Here is a 16,207-nt window from a genome sequence, read left to right as displayed (position 1 = left end):
AGGGATCAGGGGATGGGAGCAGGGATACAGAGCCTGTCGCCTCTAGGACTGGAGGGATCAGGGGATGGGAGCAGGGATACAGAGCCTGTCGCCTCTAGGACTGGAGGGATCAGGGGATGGGTGCAGGGATACAGAGCATGCACAATTTTTTTTTTTTTTTTTACAAAGGTAGCCTGGAACAGTAATACTAATGAGTTTTAGAGGGGATAGAGTTGGAATCTAAACCTCAAATAGCCTCCACAAGATGAAACCTACTGTAGCATACATATCCACTGTAACCAAGGAAAATCTCACCACTATCTCTCTAGTTAACACCCACCCCCATGTTACAGCCCCCAGTACCAGTGGAACTGCTCAGCATTAATATTTGTGCCCCTGCAATCCTGCACCTTGAATCACTTGTTCAATGAAACCCCTGAGTTTTCCTGCTCCATCTTAGTTCCCTGCAAGTTCATGTTACTTTGTGTTCCATGTACGCCGATGTGATGAGTCTAGTTGAATATCTACTAGATAAGGGAGGCCTGACCGACGTGCCGCAAATGCGCAGTGGAGAGCAGCTCTACCGCACATGCGCGGGCGCGCACGTCGGTCAGAGCGGAGCGTGCCTGAAAAAAATGGCACAGGGAGGAGCAGTAGCAGTGGTGGCGGCAGCGAGGAGCAGCGGCAAAGAGCAGTAGTGGCAGCTGCGGCAGCGGCGCGCGCGAGGGATGGACCACCCCACCGGAGATCTTCCATCTATGCCATCCGAGGGAAGGGGTTGTGGATGAGCTGAAAGGGGAGGGGACTGAGAGAGGGGGAGTGACTGAGGGGAGGGAGGAAGGTGAGAGGGAGGGAGACTTGAGGGGGGAGATGAGAGGGACTAGAGGAGGGAGGTGAGAGGGAGTGGGAGGGAGAATGAGGGGGAGGGAGTGGGAGGGAGAATGAGTGGGAAGGAAATGGACCATAAAAATTTTTTTAAATGTAGCCCGTGTTGCGGTCCCGGTCGCTAGGCTAGCGACCGGGTCCTTACCTTTCTGCTGCCTCTCCCGGTCTCGCCGCGTTCCGTTGCTCCTGGGGCCTGCAGGGCCGCATGGCAGTGTCTCTCTCCACGTGGAGACGCTGCCGAGGGACGACTCAGACTCCTCCCACTGCCAGGCAACGCGCGCGCGCGCGCGAGCAGGGGGCTCTTAAAGGTCCAGCACCCGGAAGTGCTGAACCGCCCCGTTCCTGACGTCAGACGCTGGCCGGCTATTTAAACCAGCGTCTGACTTCCTTGCTTTGCCTTTGCAACGAGGTCACTCTACTGTGTGCTTAGTTGCTTCCCAGCGTTGCTTTCAGCCTTGGTTCCTGCTTGTTCCAGCCGTGCCTTGCTTCCAGCTCCGGTTCCAGCTTGTTCCAGCCGTGCCTTGCTTCCAGCCCTGGTTCCTGCTTGTTCCAGCCGTGCCTTGCTTCCAGCTCCGGTTCCAGCTTGTCCCAGCCGTGCCTTGCTTCCAGGTCAGGTTCTGTTTGGTCCTGCTGTGCCTTGGCTCCAGCTCTGGGCTCTACTTGCTGTCTACATATCCTGACTCCAGCTCCGGTTCCTGATTCTCCTTGTCTTCAGCCAGCCACGAACCTTGGTCTTCTTCACGATTCTCCTTTGTCTTCAGCCAGCCACGAACCTTGGTCTTCTTCACGATTCTCCTTTGTCTTCAGCCAGCCACGAACCTTGGTCTTCTTCACGATTCTCCTTTGTCTTCAGCCAGCCACGAACCTTGGTCTTCTTCACGATTCTCCTTTGTCTTCTGCCAGCCTCGAACCTTGGACTCATTCACGATTCTCCTAAGTCCCAGCGACTCGGACCCCTACGGGCTCCTCCTGGGGGGGTCTTGGGTTTCCAGGGTGAAGACGCCATCAGTCCGCTCCAGCTGAGTACCGCCTCCCGGCTTATTAACTCCTGTGGACGCTGTCCACCTCAGCCGGCCCAAGGGTCCACTATTGACTTTACTCATAACATAACAGTTTGCAAAGGCCATGGACTCGGCGGACTCCGCTCCTATGCAGGCCATCCCTGGCATGGCCCAAAGAATCCAGCAGCAACAGCAATGTCTGGAAGTCTTGGCTGCTACGGTGGATCGCCTAGCCAGTCGCTTGGACGCCAATCCTCCTCCGGTGGCACAACCCCCGCCTCCACCGGCGGTTCTAGCTCCCGCGCAGACTCAGCTTCCAGCGCCTACTCGATACTCCGGGGATGCCAGATCGTGCAGGGCGTTTTTGAATCAGTGTTTCATCCGCTTCACTTTGCTACCAGGGCAGTTCCCGTCTGATGCCGTCAAGGTAGCATATATTTTGTCTCTGCTCGATGGGAGAGCTATGCTATGGGCCTCTCCCATGTGGGAGAAACAGGACGCCATGCTGCACAATTCACAGGTTTTCGTGACTCACTTCAAACAGACTTTTGACGAGCCAGCTCGTGCTACCACCGCTACCACTGAAATTCTACAGCTACGACAAGGATCCCGTTCTCTGGCGGAGTACGCTATTGAATTTCGTACTCTGGCGATGGAACTCGGCTGGCAGGATGACTGTTTGCGGGGTATTTTCTTGGAAGGCCTTGCAGGCCGTATCAAGGACGAGCTGATGGCTCGCGACCTGCCCTTCACTCTGAACGGGGTGATAGACTTGGCCGGGAGGATTGACCGGCGATTGCAGCAACGAGCTAAGGAGGGTCGAGTTCCTCGTCGGCCTGTCTCTTTGGCACCCTCCTTCTCCAGGTCTCTGACTTTATCTCACAAGACATCATCAGCCTCCCACAGCCCCTCTGAGGAACCTATGCAGCTTGGTCGGGCGCCCCTAACCGAGGAGGAGAAGACACGTCGCCGCACTCAAGGCCTGTGCTTATACTGCGGCACTAAGGGTCATTTCCTGGGTCAGTGTCCTGCGAGACCGGGAAAAGCTCAAGTCTAGGGAGAGATGAGGAGGTTCCCCTAGGCTATGTTAATGCTACTCCTCAATGTACAGTTCCTATAACGTTGGAGTATCCAGGTGGCTCCTTTCAGACTCTAGCTTTCATTGATTCCGGAGCCGGAGGGAACTTTATCTGGAGAGAACTGGTACACCAATTAGGACTACCTACTAAGCGCCGGATACCTCCATTACGGGTTACCTCTATCCAGGGAACCCCTCTACCTGGATCCATTTCTGAAACTACGATGCCTCTCACTTTACGGACGGGAGTGCTTCACACTGAGACAATCTCCTTTTTGCTACTTGATAAATCGGTGCACCCTGTGGTCCTGGGACTCCCTTGGTTGCAACAACATGCTCCGGTGATCCATTGGGACTCTCTCCAAATTGCGCAATGGAGTCCTTCCTGTTTCCAGAATTGCCTGGATCCCGTTCCTAGACCGGAGATATTACTCTCTCACTCTGCCCTGGACCTTCCTTTGCCGTACCAGAATTACGCTGACGTGTTCTCCAAACAAAAGGCTGAACTGCTTCCATGCCATCGGCCCTTCGACTGTGCCATTGATTTACTACCTGGTTCCACTCCTCCGCGGGGTAGGGTATACCCTCTTTCTCTGCCAGAAACCCATGCAATGTCAGACTACATTACGGAGAATCTTGCCAAAGGGTTCATTCGTCCTTCGCACTCCCCTGCAGGAGCAGGATTCTTTTTTGTGTCCAAAAAAGATGGCTCCCTCCGGCCGTGCATAGACTATCGAGGTCTGAACTCCATCACTAAGAAAGATCGCTATCCCTTGCCTCTGATCCCAGAACTGCTCGATAGACTTCAGGGGGCCAAGATCTTTACAAAATTGGATTTACGTGGAGCTTACAATTTGGTTCGTATTCGTCCCGGTGACGAGTGGAAGACAGCGTTCAACACGCGAGATGGACATTACGAATACTTAGTAATGCCTTTCGGCTTATGTAATGCCCCTGCTGTCTTCCAGAATCTGATGAATGAGGTACTCCGGGAGATGCTTCATTCCTTCGTCATAGTGTACCTTGATGACGTCCTGATCTATTCCCAAGATCTTTCTTCCCATCGCCAACACGTCAAACAAGTCTTACAGGCTCTAAGGGACAATCATCTATACGCTAAATTTGAAAAATGTCAGTTTGAGCGCGAGTCACTTCCGTTCTTGGGATATATTGTTTCCTCGTCCGGTTTCCAGATGGACCCAGAGAAGGTGGCAGCCATTGTCAATTGGCCTCGCCCGTCTGGCCTGAAGGCGCTACAGCGATTCCTTGGATTCGCCAATTTTTACAGGCATTTTATACCACATTACTCCCAGAAGGTAGCTCCTCTCACGGCGCTTACTCGCAAAGGGGTTAACGCTCACGATTGGTCCACTACCGCCTCGGCTGCCTTTGAAGACTTAAAACAAGCATTCCTAGCCGCTTCCTGCCTACGACACCCAGATCCACAACGACCCTTCATCTTGGAGGTCGATGCCTCGAATCTGGCTGTTGGAGCGGTGCTCAGTCAACACGATACTTCGGGCAAATTGATGCCATGTTCTTACTTCTCTAAAAAGTTTTCGCCTGCTGAATGTAACTATGGCATCGGAGACAAGGAACTCCTAGCCATTAAGTTAGCCTTCGAGGAGTGGAGGCAATGGCTGGAGGGGGCTAATCATCCGGTGACAGTGTACACTGACCACAAAAATTTATTGTACTTGGCCCGAGCTCAACGACTAAACTCGCGGCAAGCAAGATGGTCACTCTTCTTCAGTTGTTTCAATTTCATCCTCAAGTTTCGACCAGCGGAGAAGAACGTTCGAGCCGATGCTCTATCTCGTACCTGTCAGCCGGAGGAGGAGGACGACTCTCCACGAACCATCCTGGATCCTGCCTGTGTTCAACTAACTACTACTTCCATTTGTTCCTCAAGTAAGACTACGGTTCCTAAAAGGCTTCGGAGGGAAGTCCTGTCTTGGGGCCACGACTCCTTGACCGGGGGGCACGCTGGTAGACTAAGAACTTTGGATCTTATAAATCGTTTCTATTGGTGGCCAGGTCTTCGACGTGATGTTTCCCTTTACGTGAGTTCTTGCCCCACTTGCGCTCTGCAGAAACCGCTTAATGGCCCCCCGAGAGGGTTACTACAACCGTTACCTATACCCACGGAACCCTGGACACATATTGCCACTGACTTTATGGTGGAACTCCCGCCTTCGCAAGGCAAGACTGTGGTATGGGTCACGGTGGACCGATTCTCTAAAATGGCTCACTTTGTGCCTTTACCCAAATTACCTTCCGCCACTGAACTGGCTTCTCTGTTCACACACCATGTATTCCGTATTCATGGTCTGCCTCAGGACATTGTTTCAGACAGAGGTCCTCAATTCACAGCCAGGTATTGGAAAGCCTTATGCAAAAAATTTAAGATCCAGTTGAGTTTCTCTTCCGCTTTTCACCCGCAAAGTAATGGGCAAACTGAACGCATGAATCGTTCTTTAAAGTTGTTCCTACGAGCGTTCATTAACCACAAACAAGATAATTGGGTGGAGCTTTTGCCTTGGGCTGAATTCGCCTATAATAATCAGATACATACGGCGACGGGGAAATCCCCTTTTCAAATTGTGTACGGTAAACAGCTCAAACCACCGTTACCTCTACCTGTACCAACCTCCTCACCCGCTGCTCAATTGTCCGCGGACCAATTGAGTAAATTGTGGTCCTCAACTCAACACCGTCTTCAGAAGGTCGCACGCACTGCTAAACGCTACTATGATCGACACCGAAAACCTGCATTCACCTTCCTCCCAGGCGATCGAGTGTGGCTTAGTACAAAGAACATTCATTTGAGGCAACCTTCCAAGAAACTCTCTCCCAAGTTCTGTGGTCCCTTCCGCGTAGCTGAAAGAGTAGGGTTGGTCTCTTACCGTCTACGACTCCCAACCACTTTACGCATTCATGATGTCTTTCACGTCTCTCTCTTAAAACCAGTAATTCTTTCCAGATTCCACCCCAGGCCTCTTGACGACGCTTCCACCACCACGGATGGGGATCCTACGTTTCAGGTACGAGAGGTCCTGGATGCTCGTTTCGCCAACAGACGTTGGGAGTATTTGCTGGCCTGGGAAGGTTGTGGAGACGAAGACAATACGTGGGGGCCTGCCCGCAACATCTTGGACAAGACTCTCCTACAGCAATATCATCTGGACCATCCTGACAGGCCTAGTCCTCTGAAGAGGGGGCGTAAAAGGGGGGGTACTGTTGCGGTCCCGGTCGCTAGGCTAGCGACCGGGTCCTTACCTTTCTGCTGCCTCTCCCGGTCTCGCCGCGTTCCGTTGCTCCTGGGGCCTGCAGGGCCGCATGGCAGCGTCTCTCTCCACGTGGAGACGCTGCCGAGGGACGACTCAGACTCCTCCCACTGCCAGGCAACGCGCGCGCGCGAGCAGGGGGCTCTTAAAGGTCCAGCACCCGGAAGTGCTGAACCGCCCCGTTCCTGACGTCAGACGCTGGCCGGCTATTTAAACCAGCGTCTGACTTCCTTGCTTTGCCTTTGCAACGAGGTCACTCTACTGTGTGCTTAGTTGCTTCCCAGCGTTGCTTTCAGCCTTGGTTCCTGCTTGTTCCAGCCGTGCCTTGCTTCCAGCTCCGGTTCCAGCTTGTTCCAGCCGTGCCTTGCTTCCAGCTCCGGTTCCAGCTTGTTCCAGCCGTGCCTTGCTTCCAGCCCTGGTTCCTGCTTGTTCCAGCCGTGCCTTGCTTCCAGCTCCGGTTCCAGCTTTTCCCAGCCGTGCCTTGCTTCCAGGTCAGGTTCTGTTTGGTCCTGCTGTGCCTTGGCTCCAGCTCTGGGCTCTACTTGCTGTCTACATATCCTGACTCCAGCTCCGGTTCCTGATTCTCCTTGTCTTCAGCCAGCCACGAACCTTGGTCTTCTTCACGATTCTCCTTTGTCTTCAGCCAGCCACGAACCTTGGTCTTCTTCACGATTCTCCTTTGTCTTCAGCCAGCCACGAACCTTGGTCTTCTTCATGATTCTCCTTTGTCTTCAGCCAGCCACGAACCTTGGTCTTCTTCACGATTCTCCTTTGTCTTCTGCCAGCCTCGAACCTTGGACTCATTCACGATTCTCCTAAGTCCCAGTGACTCGGACCCCTACGGGCTCCTCCTGGGGGGGTCTTGGGTTTCCAGGGTGAAGACGCCATCAGTCCGCTCCAGCTGAGTGCCGCCTCCCGGCTTATTAACTCCTGTGGACGCTGTCCACCTCAGCCGGCCCAAGGGTCCACTATTGACTTTACTCATAACATAACAGCCCGTTGGTATAAAAAAAGCAAACAAATAAATAAAGAAATGTAGTATGCAATATACATACCTTATTGATTATGAAATTTATTGTCCTCGACTATTTGCTTAACCGTTCAACAGTTTAGTGTGCAAATGAAAAGTCTCGAAAGTATACTCATCTTCACAGCATCCTACATGGGACATGTAGGATGCTGTGAAGATGAGTATACTTTCGAGACTTTTCATTATAATAAACTTGCTAAGTATGATTCAGAGATCAACAAAAAAGTTTTTTTGAAAGCTTTATTCAATTTTCGTGTGCAAATAATGGTGATACATCTATAAAGGTGGAATAGTAGGGGTCTTGCTATGTTTTTAAACAAATTAAAAAACAAGCAAAAAATTTTTTTGAATAAGTTTATTCACATTAAATAAATATCAAATTTGGACCTGTACGCTACATTCTGAGTGTGTATGCTTTGAACATTCTCAAGTAGCTTTGAGGTCCTACAAATAAAATAATTGACTGAGTAATGTTCGTGTGGTCTAACAATTTTTGAATTGATTGATAAAACATACACCAGTGCTGGGTTTTGGTTTGATGTGTGGTTGATAACTCTTCAGACACTGGAATAAGAATATTTTTGGGCATTGTGTTTGTGTGATTGACTCCTGTAACGTGAAACATCCACACCTTTGATTATTTGTTTATTGATTATTTGTTCATCATTTATAGATGTTCTCCTGTAACTTGAAACAGCCACACCTTTGATTTGTTTATTGATTATTTATTCATCATTTATAGATGTTCTCCTGTAACATGTAATATCTACACCTTTGATGATTTGTTTATTGATTATTTGTTCATCATTTATAGATTTATTTATTTATTTATTTATATTTTTATATACCGAAGTTCTTGTAGGGACTACAAATCACTCCGGTTTACATAAAACGAAGAACTGCTCAACAGAGAGCGGAGCTTTATATGGAACCGTAGAACATATGGAACAGTATAACTGGTTGACAATTTAACATAATGCTAAATAAAGTGATAATATTTTAACTGGTAATAAATAAAGAAATATAATATTTTATATAAGAAGTATAACTATTTAACGTAGCAATAAATATAAATATAAGCAATGCCAAATATATATATGAAATAAAGTAAATTTTTGAGCTCAAAGATAATTGTCCAGTTGCAGATTCTTAAAAGTAGATGTTCTCCTGTAACATGTAAAATCTACACCTTTGATTATTTGTTTATTGATTATTTTTTCATGATTTATAGATGTTCTCCTGTAACATGTAATATTTACACCTTTGATTATTGTTTAACTATTTATATGTTATAGATGTTCCTTGTAATTAACAAAAGGAAACACTTGTTTTCCTGTGCCACTCAATTCTCAGTAAACCGATGTGATATGTAAAATCGAACATCGGTATATAAAAACAAATAAATAAATTCCCTATCCCTGGGGAGGCAAACACCAGTCTTCAAGAGCCACAAACAGTTCTGGTTTTCAGGTTATCCTCAATGAATATGCATGAGAGAGATTTGCATACAAAGATTTGCATGCACTGCCTCCATTGTAAACAAAACTATCTCATGCATATTCATTATGGGTATCTTGAAAACCAGGCCTGTTTGAGGCTCTTGAGGACTGGAATTGACCAACCCTGCCCAATTCAAACAATACTACAGAGGTAGGCAACTACAGCCTGTGCGCCACAAGCTAATCAGGTTTTCAAGATATCTTCACTGGATATTCATGAGATCAATTTTCATGCATTGCATGCAAAGACATCTAATGCATATTCAAAGTAGATATCCTGAAAACCCGACTGGGTTGTGGCATTTGAGAACAAAAGTTGTCACCAGGAGTGAATCTTCATCTCTGCTTTGTACAGTATCAAGTCACCCTTCGTCTTTTCTCTCTTCTTATACAGATGCTGAGAAGGAAGACACACCAGTGGAAGATGCTGCCCCAGAGAGAATTAATGGAGATTTTCTCCAAAATGAAGGTACTGCTGTGCAGAACAAACACAATGGCTGATTGACTTATTCCCCTGTTGAAGGGAAGGCAACGTAGTAACATAGTTACATAGTAATATAGTAACACAATAACATAGTAACACAATAACATAGTAACACAACATACTAACATTCGGGCCAATACAGAAAAAAGTGCGGGAGAGCTGGCAAGTGCCCGCTCTCCCGATGCGAGCACAGGTCACTCTCCTGTGCGCGTGATTTAGTATCGGCCCACATGCAAATGATGGTCTGTAGTAAAAAGAGGTGCTAGGGACACTAGCGCATCCCTAGCGCCTCCTTTTTGACAGGAGCAGCGGCTTTCAGCGGGTTTGACAATCGACGCTCAGTTTTACCAGCTTCGGTTCTCGAGCCCGCTGACAGCTACAGGTTCGGAAAATGGATGCCGGCATAATTGAGCATCAGTCTTCCGACCCGCGGGCTGCGGGCACATTTTAAATTTTTTAAATTTAAATTTACATTTTTTGTTTAATTTTGGGGCCTCTGATTTAATATCGCTATGAGATTAGGTTGGAGGGTGTACAGAAAAGCAGGTTTTTCTGCTTTTCTGTACACTTCCCCGGTGCCGGCCGAAATTAGCCCCTGCCTTTGGGCAGGTGTTAATTTTTGAAAGTAAAATGTGCGGCTTGGTTGCACATTTTACTTTCTGAATCACGCGGGAATAACTAATAGAGCCATCAACATGCATTTTCATGTTGTGGGCACTATTAGTTTCAGGAGGGTTGGCCATGTGTTTTCGACGCGGTATTACCCCTTACTAACATACTCCCTAGCTGGTGACCTGGTCTACTTAGACCTTTCCAACATGGACTCTGCCCATAGCTCATGGAACATGATTACCAAGGACATAGCCGACAAAATCTGCCCACTCATCTCCAAAGAACTAAACCCGTCAAACCCCCAAAAATCATGGTACACCGCTGAACTAAAGTCACTCAAACGAGAACTAGAACCAAAGAAAAGAAATGGCGCAAGGATCCCTCCCCCTCCCTCCTCGCATCATACAAACACACCCTCAACCACTACAGAGATTCCATCCTCAAAACCAAAATAGACTATTACGCTCTAAAAATCCATAACTTCCAAAGTAACGCCAAGGCCCTGTTCAATTACGTCTCACACCTCACAAAAACAACCCCTCCACCCATAGCAGATAACGAAGCCAAAAATAAATGTAACGAATTAGCAACCTTCTTCCACGACAAAATACACAAACTAATTGCACGATTCCCTCCCTCTCCACCTCACACCCCCCATGACAACTTACCAGAACTCTACACTTGACTCCTTTGAACTCACCTCCTACTTAGAGATAGCAACAATTTTAAAAAATATGAAACCCTCCTCACACCCTGAGGACTCCATTCCCACTAAATCACGTCTCTCTATCCCAGACATCATTGCCAAACCACTATCGGAAATAATTAACCTCTCCTTTTCCCTTGGGCAAGTCCCCCCAGCTTGGAAACAAGCCATCCTCAAACCCATCTTAAAAAAATCTAACCTTGACCCTTCTGACCCCGCTAATTTCTGGCCAATATCTAACCTCTCTTTCCTATCCAAACTTACAGAAAGAGTGGTCAACTCACAACTTAATGATCATCTTGAAAAACACAACACCTTATTTCCCTCACAATTCGGATTCCGTAAATTCTTCAATACGGAAACTCTCTTAATATCCCTTACAGATGCCCTAAAGGACTTGATAAGGGCAAGTCATACATTCTAGCCATGCTTGGCATTTCTTTGGCCTTCGACACGGTCAACCATAACCTCATGATTAAACGCCTTTCTGAAATAGGTATCTCTGGAATTGCCCTGAACTGGTTTGAAGCCTTCCTCAATAACAGACACTACAAGGTCAAAATTGGTGCCCACGAATCCAACCCTATCAACCTTACCCACGGAGTTCCCCAAGGCTCCTCCCTATCCTTGACTCTCTTCAATGTCTATCTCCTGCCATTATGCCAATTCCTAGCTATGTGGGTCTCACCCATTATATCTACGCAGATGATGTTCAAATTCTCATCCCCATCAAAGAGTCCATACCCAAAGCCCTAAAGACCTGGGAAAACTGCCTCTCTTCTATTAACTGCCTTCTAACCAACCTTAACCTCGCCTTAAATACTACAAAAACAGAGCTCCTACTCATCTGCCCTGGTAACCACAACCCTCTCCCCTCCCTTCAGACTGTTTCCTTCTCTCAACAAGTAATAGATTTAGGAGTCACACTTGACAGCCATCTGAACTTAAAAAAAATTATCAATAACAGCACCAAAGACTGCTTCTACAAGCTGCACATCCTTAAGAAACTAAGACCACTCCTCCACTACAATGATTTCAGGACTGTCCTCCAAGCGATTCTATTTTCGAAGATTGACTACTGCAATACTCTCCTCCTAGGCCTTCCTGCTGTTTCCATCAAACTGCTCCAAATACTGCAAAACGCAGCAGCTAGAATCTTCTCCAATTCTCGCAGAATAGACCACATCACTCCAATCCTTAGAGACCTATATTGGCTCCCCATCCCCTCTAGAATACTCCACAAAGCCCTCACAATTATCCACAAATCCCTTCACAATCAAAACTCTCACTGGCTTAATGGCTCCTTGCAATATCACTCCTCCAATAGACCAACTAGATCCACCTACAAAGGCTCCTTGTCTATTCCCTCGCATAAACTGTCTCAGCTTATCTCCACCAAAGATCGTGCTCTCTCCATAGCAGGCCCAAAGATCTGGAATTCAATGCCACCCGATCTATGCCAAGAACAATGTATCAAAACGTTAAAAAAACCCCTAAAAACTTGACTGTTTAAACGGGCTAATAACTAACTTCAACCTCCATCCCTCTGTCAAAACATCCCTTCCTCTTCCCCCCCCCCCCCCGCCCCCCCTCATTCTGTGGCTCATTCCTTCAAGAGCTAACTCTCCCCTACCCTCATCAAGCCCACTTCTATTTATTGGTTAAATTATGTAGTTATGGCTAAACTATCTAGTTATGTTAAACGATCTACATCTATCTATTGGTTATACTATCTGCTACTATCATTACCTAGCTCTGCTCGACCCTCTAATACTCCCTACTTGTTCGTTTGTCCCCTTGTTAATTGTAACTTTATAAATCAATTTCTCATCTTTTTGGTTTAACCACGTTGATCTATAAACTAATGTGATATGTCTATGAATGTCGGTATAAAAAAAGTTCTAAATAAATAAATAAATACTATATAAGGGGTAAAGCTAGCGCGTTGAAACCCCAGCTAAAAGTGCACTCCAACGGAGCACACTGTACTGTATTGGCCCGATAGTAACACAATAACATAGAAACACAATAACATACTAACATAGAAACACATTAGCATACTAACATAGTAATATAGTAATTCAATAACATAGTAACACAATAACATGCTAACATAGTAACACAATAACATAGTAACATAGTAATATAGTAACTCAATAACAGTAACATAATAACATAGTAACAGTAACACAATAACATAGTAATATAGTAACTCAATAACATAGTAACACAATAATATAGTAACACAATAACATAGTAATATAGTAACACAATAACATAGTAACATAGTAACACAATAGCATAGTAACATACTAACATAGTAACACAATAACATAGTAACAAATAACATGCTAACATAGTAACATAGTAATATAGTAACTCAATAACATAGTAACACAATAATATAGTAACATAATAACATAGTAATATAGTAACACAATAACATAGTAACATAGTAACACAATAGCATAGTAACATACTAACATAGTAACACAATAACATAGTAAATGACAGCAGATAAAGACCATAAAGGCACATCCAGTCTGCTGAGCAGCGATTTTATGCTCATCTTCACAAACTAGATCAAATTCTCACAGGGAACCCAACCCCCAATCCTGTTGTGTCTCCTATAGTGCCGCTCTGTGCAGGTTAGCAAAAACTAGAATCAAAGCATCAGAAACCAAAATTAGAGGAAAGATTTTACTCTTGAGTTGTGAGGTTTGGGAAAATCCTGCCATCTGAATGTCCTGTACAGAGATGATAAAAGAGGATGGAGTCTCTTCTCACCTCCATATCATTCCTCCTTATCATAAAGTCGTGAGGCAGTCAGACTTTCACATTCTCCAAACTGTACAGTTCATAATCCAGACGAGAAAATCCAAAAAATACAGAGGAACGGAATCAATCTGAGGGATGGGGGAGTCACTTCTGGCTTCCCAGAGTGTTGGCTCTGCTGTTACTATTTCAGATTCTTGCAAGTATCTGTAAGTGCGGCAGGCTTTCAGCCAACGGCTCCACTCTCTCTCTTCCCTTTGAGCTGGGTGCCCTCCAAAGGTGGCACCTACAGAGTCCTCCCCAACTTCTCTAGCACGAAGGAAGAACACAGCTCCCAGCTGGGGATCTCTAGCACAGCACCACTTTATTTTGCTTTATTATCTTAATATAAGGCCTTATTTGTAAAAATCAAAGCAGGTTCCAAGAGAACTAAAATAATTATCATTATCATTTCAAATCTGATTGGTTGGCAAGGCTGGGAAACCAGACTTGTTTGGACATCTTCCTGTGCTTTGCTGAATTCTGGTACAGGCCTCAGGTCCTTGTTGCCTCATGCGGGCAAGTCACACCCTGCTATAATATAATTTTTGTGTGATATCTGGAGCAGTTAAATTCAGATCTATCTCACTGACCCTTTCCATCCCTCCCCTTCAGTTTCCTGCTTTTGCTTCTAACTTCTGAGCTGGGAAATGCATTTCTGTACATTTCTATCTTACAGGATACTTTTTTAAGAAGCTAATTGCCTGTCTCTATGAAATGAATTCAGTCTTTAAGACTCAAAAGGCAAACAGGGCCGGCACTAGCTTCTGCGCTGCCTTGTGCATAGAGTCCCCGTCGCCGCCCCCACACTGCCACGCTCTCCCCCCTCTCTGCATCAGTGTGGGTGGCCCTCTGTTTCTTCGGCCGCTGGAGGAGGATACGAGTTCACATCCTCTTCCGGGGACTGGAGAGAGCGCCACCGCCAGAAAGAGGGTATGGTGGCAGCGGCACTCTCTCCGTTCTCTGTCACCGCTGACCCACTGACCAGCCGACCTGCTGGCCCGCCGCCTCCCCAGGTGTGCCACTCCGTGCAATTGCATGGTTTGCACACCCGGTCACGCCGGGCCTGAAGGCAAAGTACAGATATAGAGAAACAAAATGAATATATATCTTGAAGGGTCCCTTTCAATACCTTTACTGTGCCACATTTCACCCTAGTTCACATAGAATTCAAGAGATCAGTATCCTGGGTAACTTTTAAGTTAGCTGGAAGAAGCTTGAGATTCAGATTTCCCACCCTGCTAGCCTGAAACATTTTATCTGAGTAACTTTTTCCCCAGGTAAGGAGTTTTACGTTTAGACCTCTCCGGTGAAGTCCTGCTGAATGTCTCCGTTAATGTTATCTTGGAGACTTTATCTGGGTAACTTTCTGCTCCTTGACCCATTGAAATTTGACCTCTTTTAAGGCCAAGCCATACTGTACCCACCCATACATCTACCCTCGCAGTTAGTATAGCTGTGTTTAAAAAAGGATTGGATAAGTTCTTGGAGGAGAAGTCCATTACCTGTTTTATGCTTTATATTTAAATTTGTTTTATTATGTATGTAAACCTGTAAACCGCCTAGACGGACACGTAAGTGACCCCACGTGCGGTATATAAAAAACTTTTAAATAAATAAATAAATAAATAAATAATTAAGTTCACTTAGAGAATAGCCACTGCCATTAGCAATGGTTACATGGAATGGACTTAGTTTTTGGGTACTTGCCAGGTTCTTATGGCCTGGATTGGCCACTGTTGGAAACAGGATGCTGGGCTTGATGGACCCTTGGTCTGACCCAGTATGGCATTTTCTTATGTTCTCATTACACCCCTCCTCCCTCACCATGCGTAGACCTCTGTCCTCTCTGTCACTCCTTATATCTCACCCTCATCACATTACACCTTCTCCACCCTCACCATTCAAGAAGCACAGATTTATCACCTCTCTATCCCTGCTTATATCTCACCCTCATCCTATCTATCCCTCCCTTTATCTCACCCTCATCTCTCATTACTCCCCCCTCTTCCCTCACCCTGCACAGTACTGGCCTCTCTCCTCTCTGTCCCTCCCTATTTCTCACCCTCATTACTCCCCTCTTCCTCCCTCACCCTGCATTCAGCACTGGCCTCTCTCCTCTCTGTCCCTCCCTATATTTCACCCGTATTTATTTAAAGACTTTTCTATACCGATATTAGTGGGGACATCATTATCTCAAAACACCCCTCCACCCTCACCATTCATGCAGCACAGATCTATCATCTCTCTGTCTCTCCCTATATCTCACCCTCATCTCTCATTACTCCCCCCTCTTCCCTCACCCTGCATTAGCACTGGCCTCTCTCCTCTCTGTCTCTCCCTATATCTCACCCTCATCTCTCATTACTCCCCTCCTCCTCCCTCACCCTGCATTAGCACTGGCCCCAGCCCTATTTTTTTTGCTTGGTGCACTCTTTCCTTCCGTACATTTTATTTGCTCTCTCTCCTATCCATGAAACCCTTTCTTCTTTTCTCTGCTGGAGGTCTTTTCTCTCCCCACCTTCAGTCCCTGTCATCCCACCGTCCAGTCACTCACGAGTTGGAAGAGGAAGAACTGCTAAGTAGGGAGTGGGAGAAGGACACAGGAGGGCTCCTTTCAGATAACTTAGAAGATGCCTGGCAGGGCAATAAGGCCTGAGGGAAAGCTGGCAGTGCGTAAGGAGAGTCAGCGCCGACAGAGGAGGAGGGCAAGATGGGCAGGCCCGGGTGCTAGTCATATTATGTGGCTTCTGCCCGCCAGCCTGCCGTCTGAGGAGGTTCCTGGCCAGACAGGGCCCAGACTGCCCAAGGCAGTGGTCAGCCTGGCACCAT

At 46.6% G+C, this 16,207-nt stretch overlaps 1 protein-coding gene across 2 annotated transcripts in view; it reads left to right on the top strand.

The window, feature by feature from the left end:
* The window catches only part of LOC115079405 (C-type lectin domain family 5 member A-like), a 43,472-nt gene that overhangs the window by 10,623 nt on the left and 16,642 nt on the right, over positions 1-16,207 (top strand). For both annotated transcript variants that reach the window (XM_029582977.1, XM_029582971.1), the window contains one exon: positions 9,154-9,228. In XM_029582977.1, coding sequence (XP_029438837.1) covers positions 9,154-9,228 — 75 coding nt within the window. The remainder of the gene's footprint in view (positions 1-9,153; positions 9,229-16,207) is intronic.

The sequence above is a fragment of the Rhinatrema bivittatum genome, chromosome 1, assembly GCF_901001135.1.
Source record: "Rhinatrema bivittatum chromosome 1, aRhiBiv1.1, whole genome shotgun sequence".
NCBI classification, from domain to species: domain Eukaryota; kingdom Metazoa; phylum Chordata; class Amphibia; order Gymnophiona; family Rhinatrematidae; genus Rhinatrema; species Rhinatrema bivittatum.
Note: the sequence above shows the minus strand (reverse complement) of the source record. Positions and strands in the feature narration are given on the sequence as shown.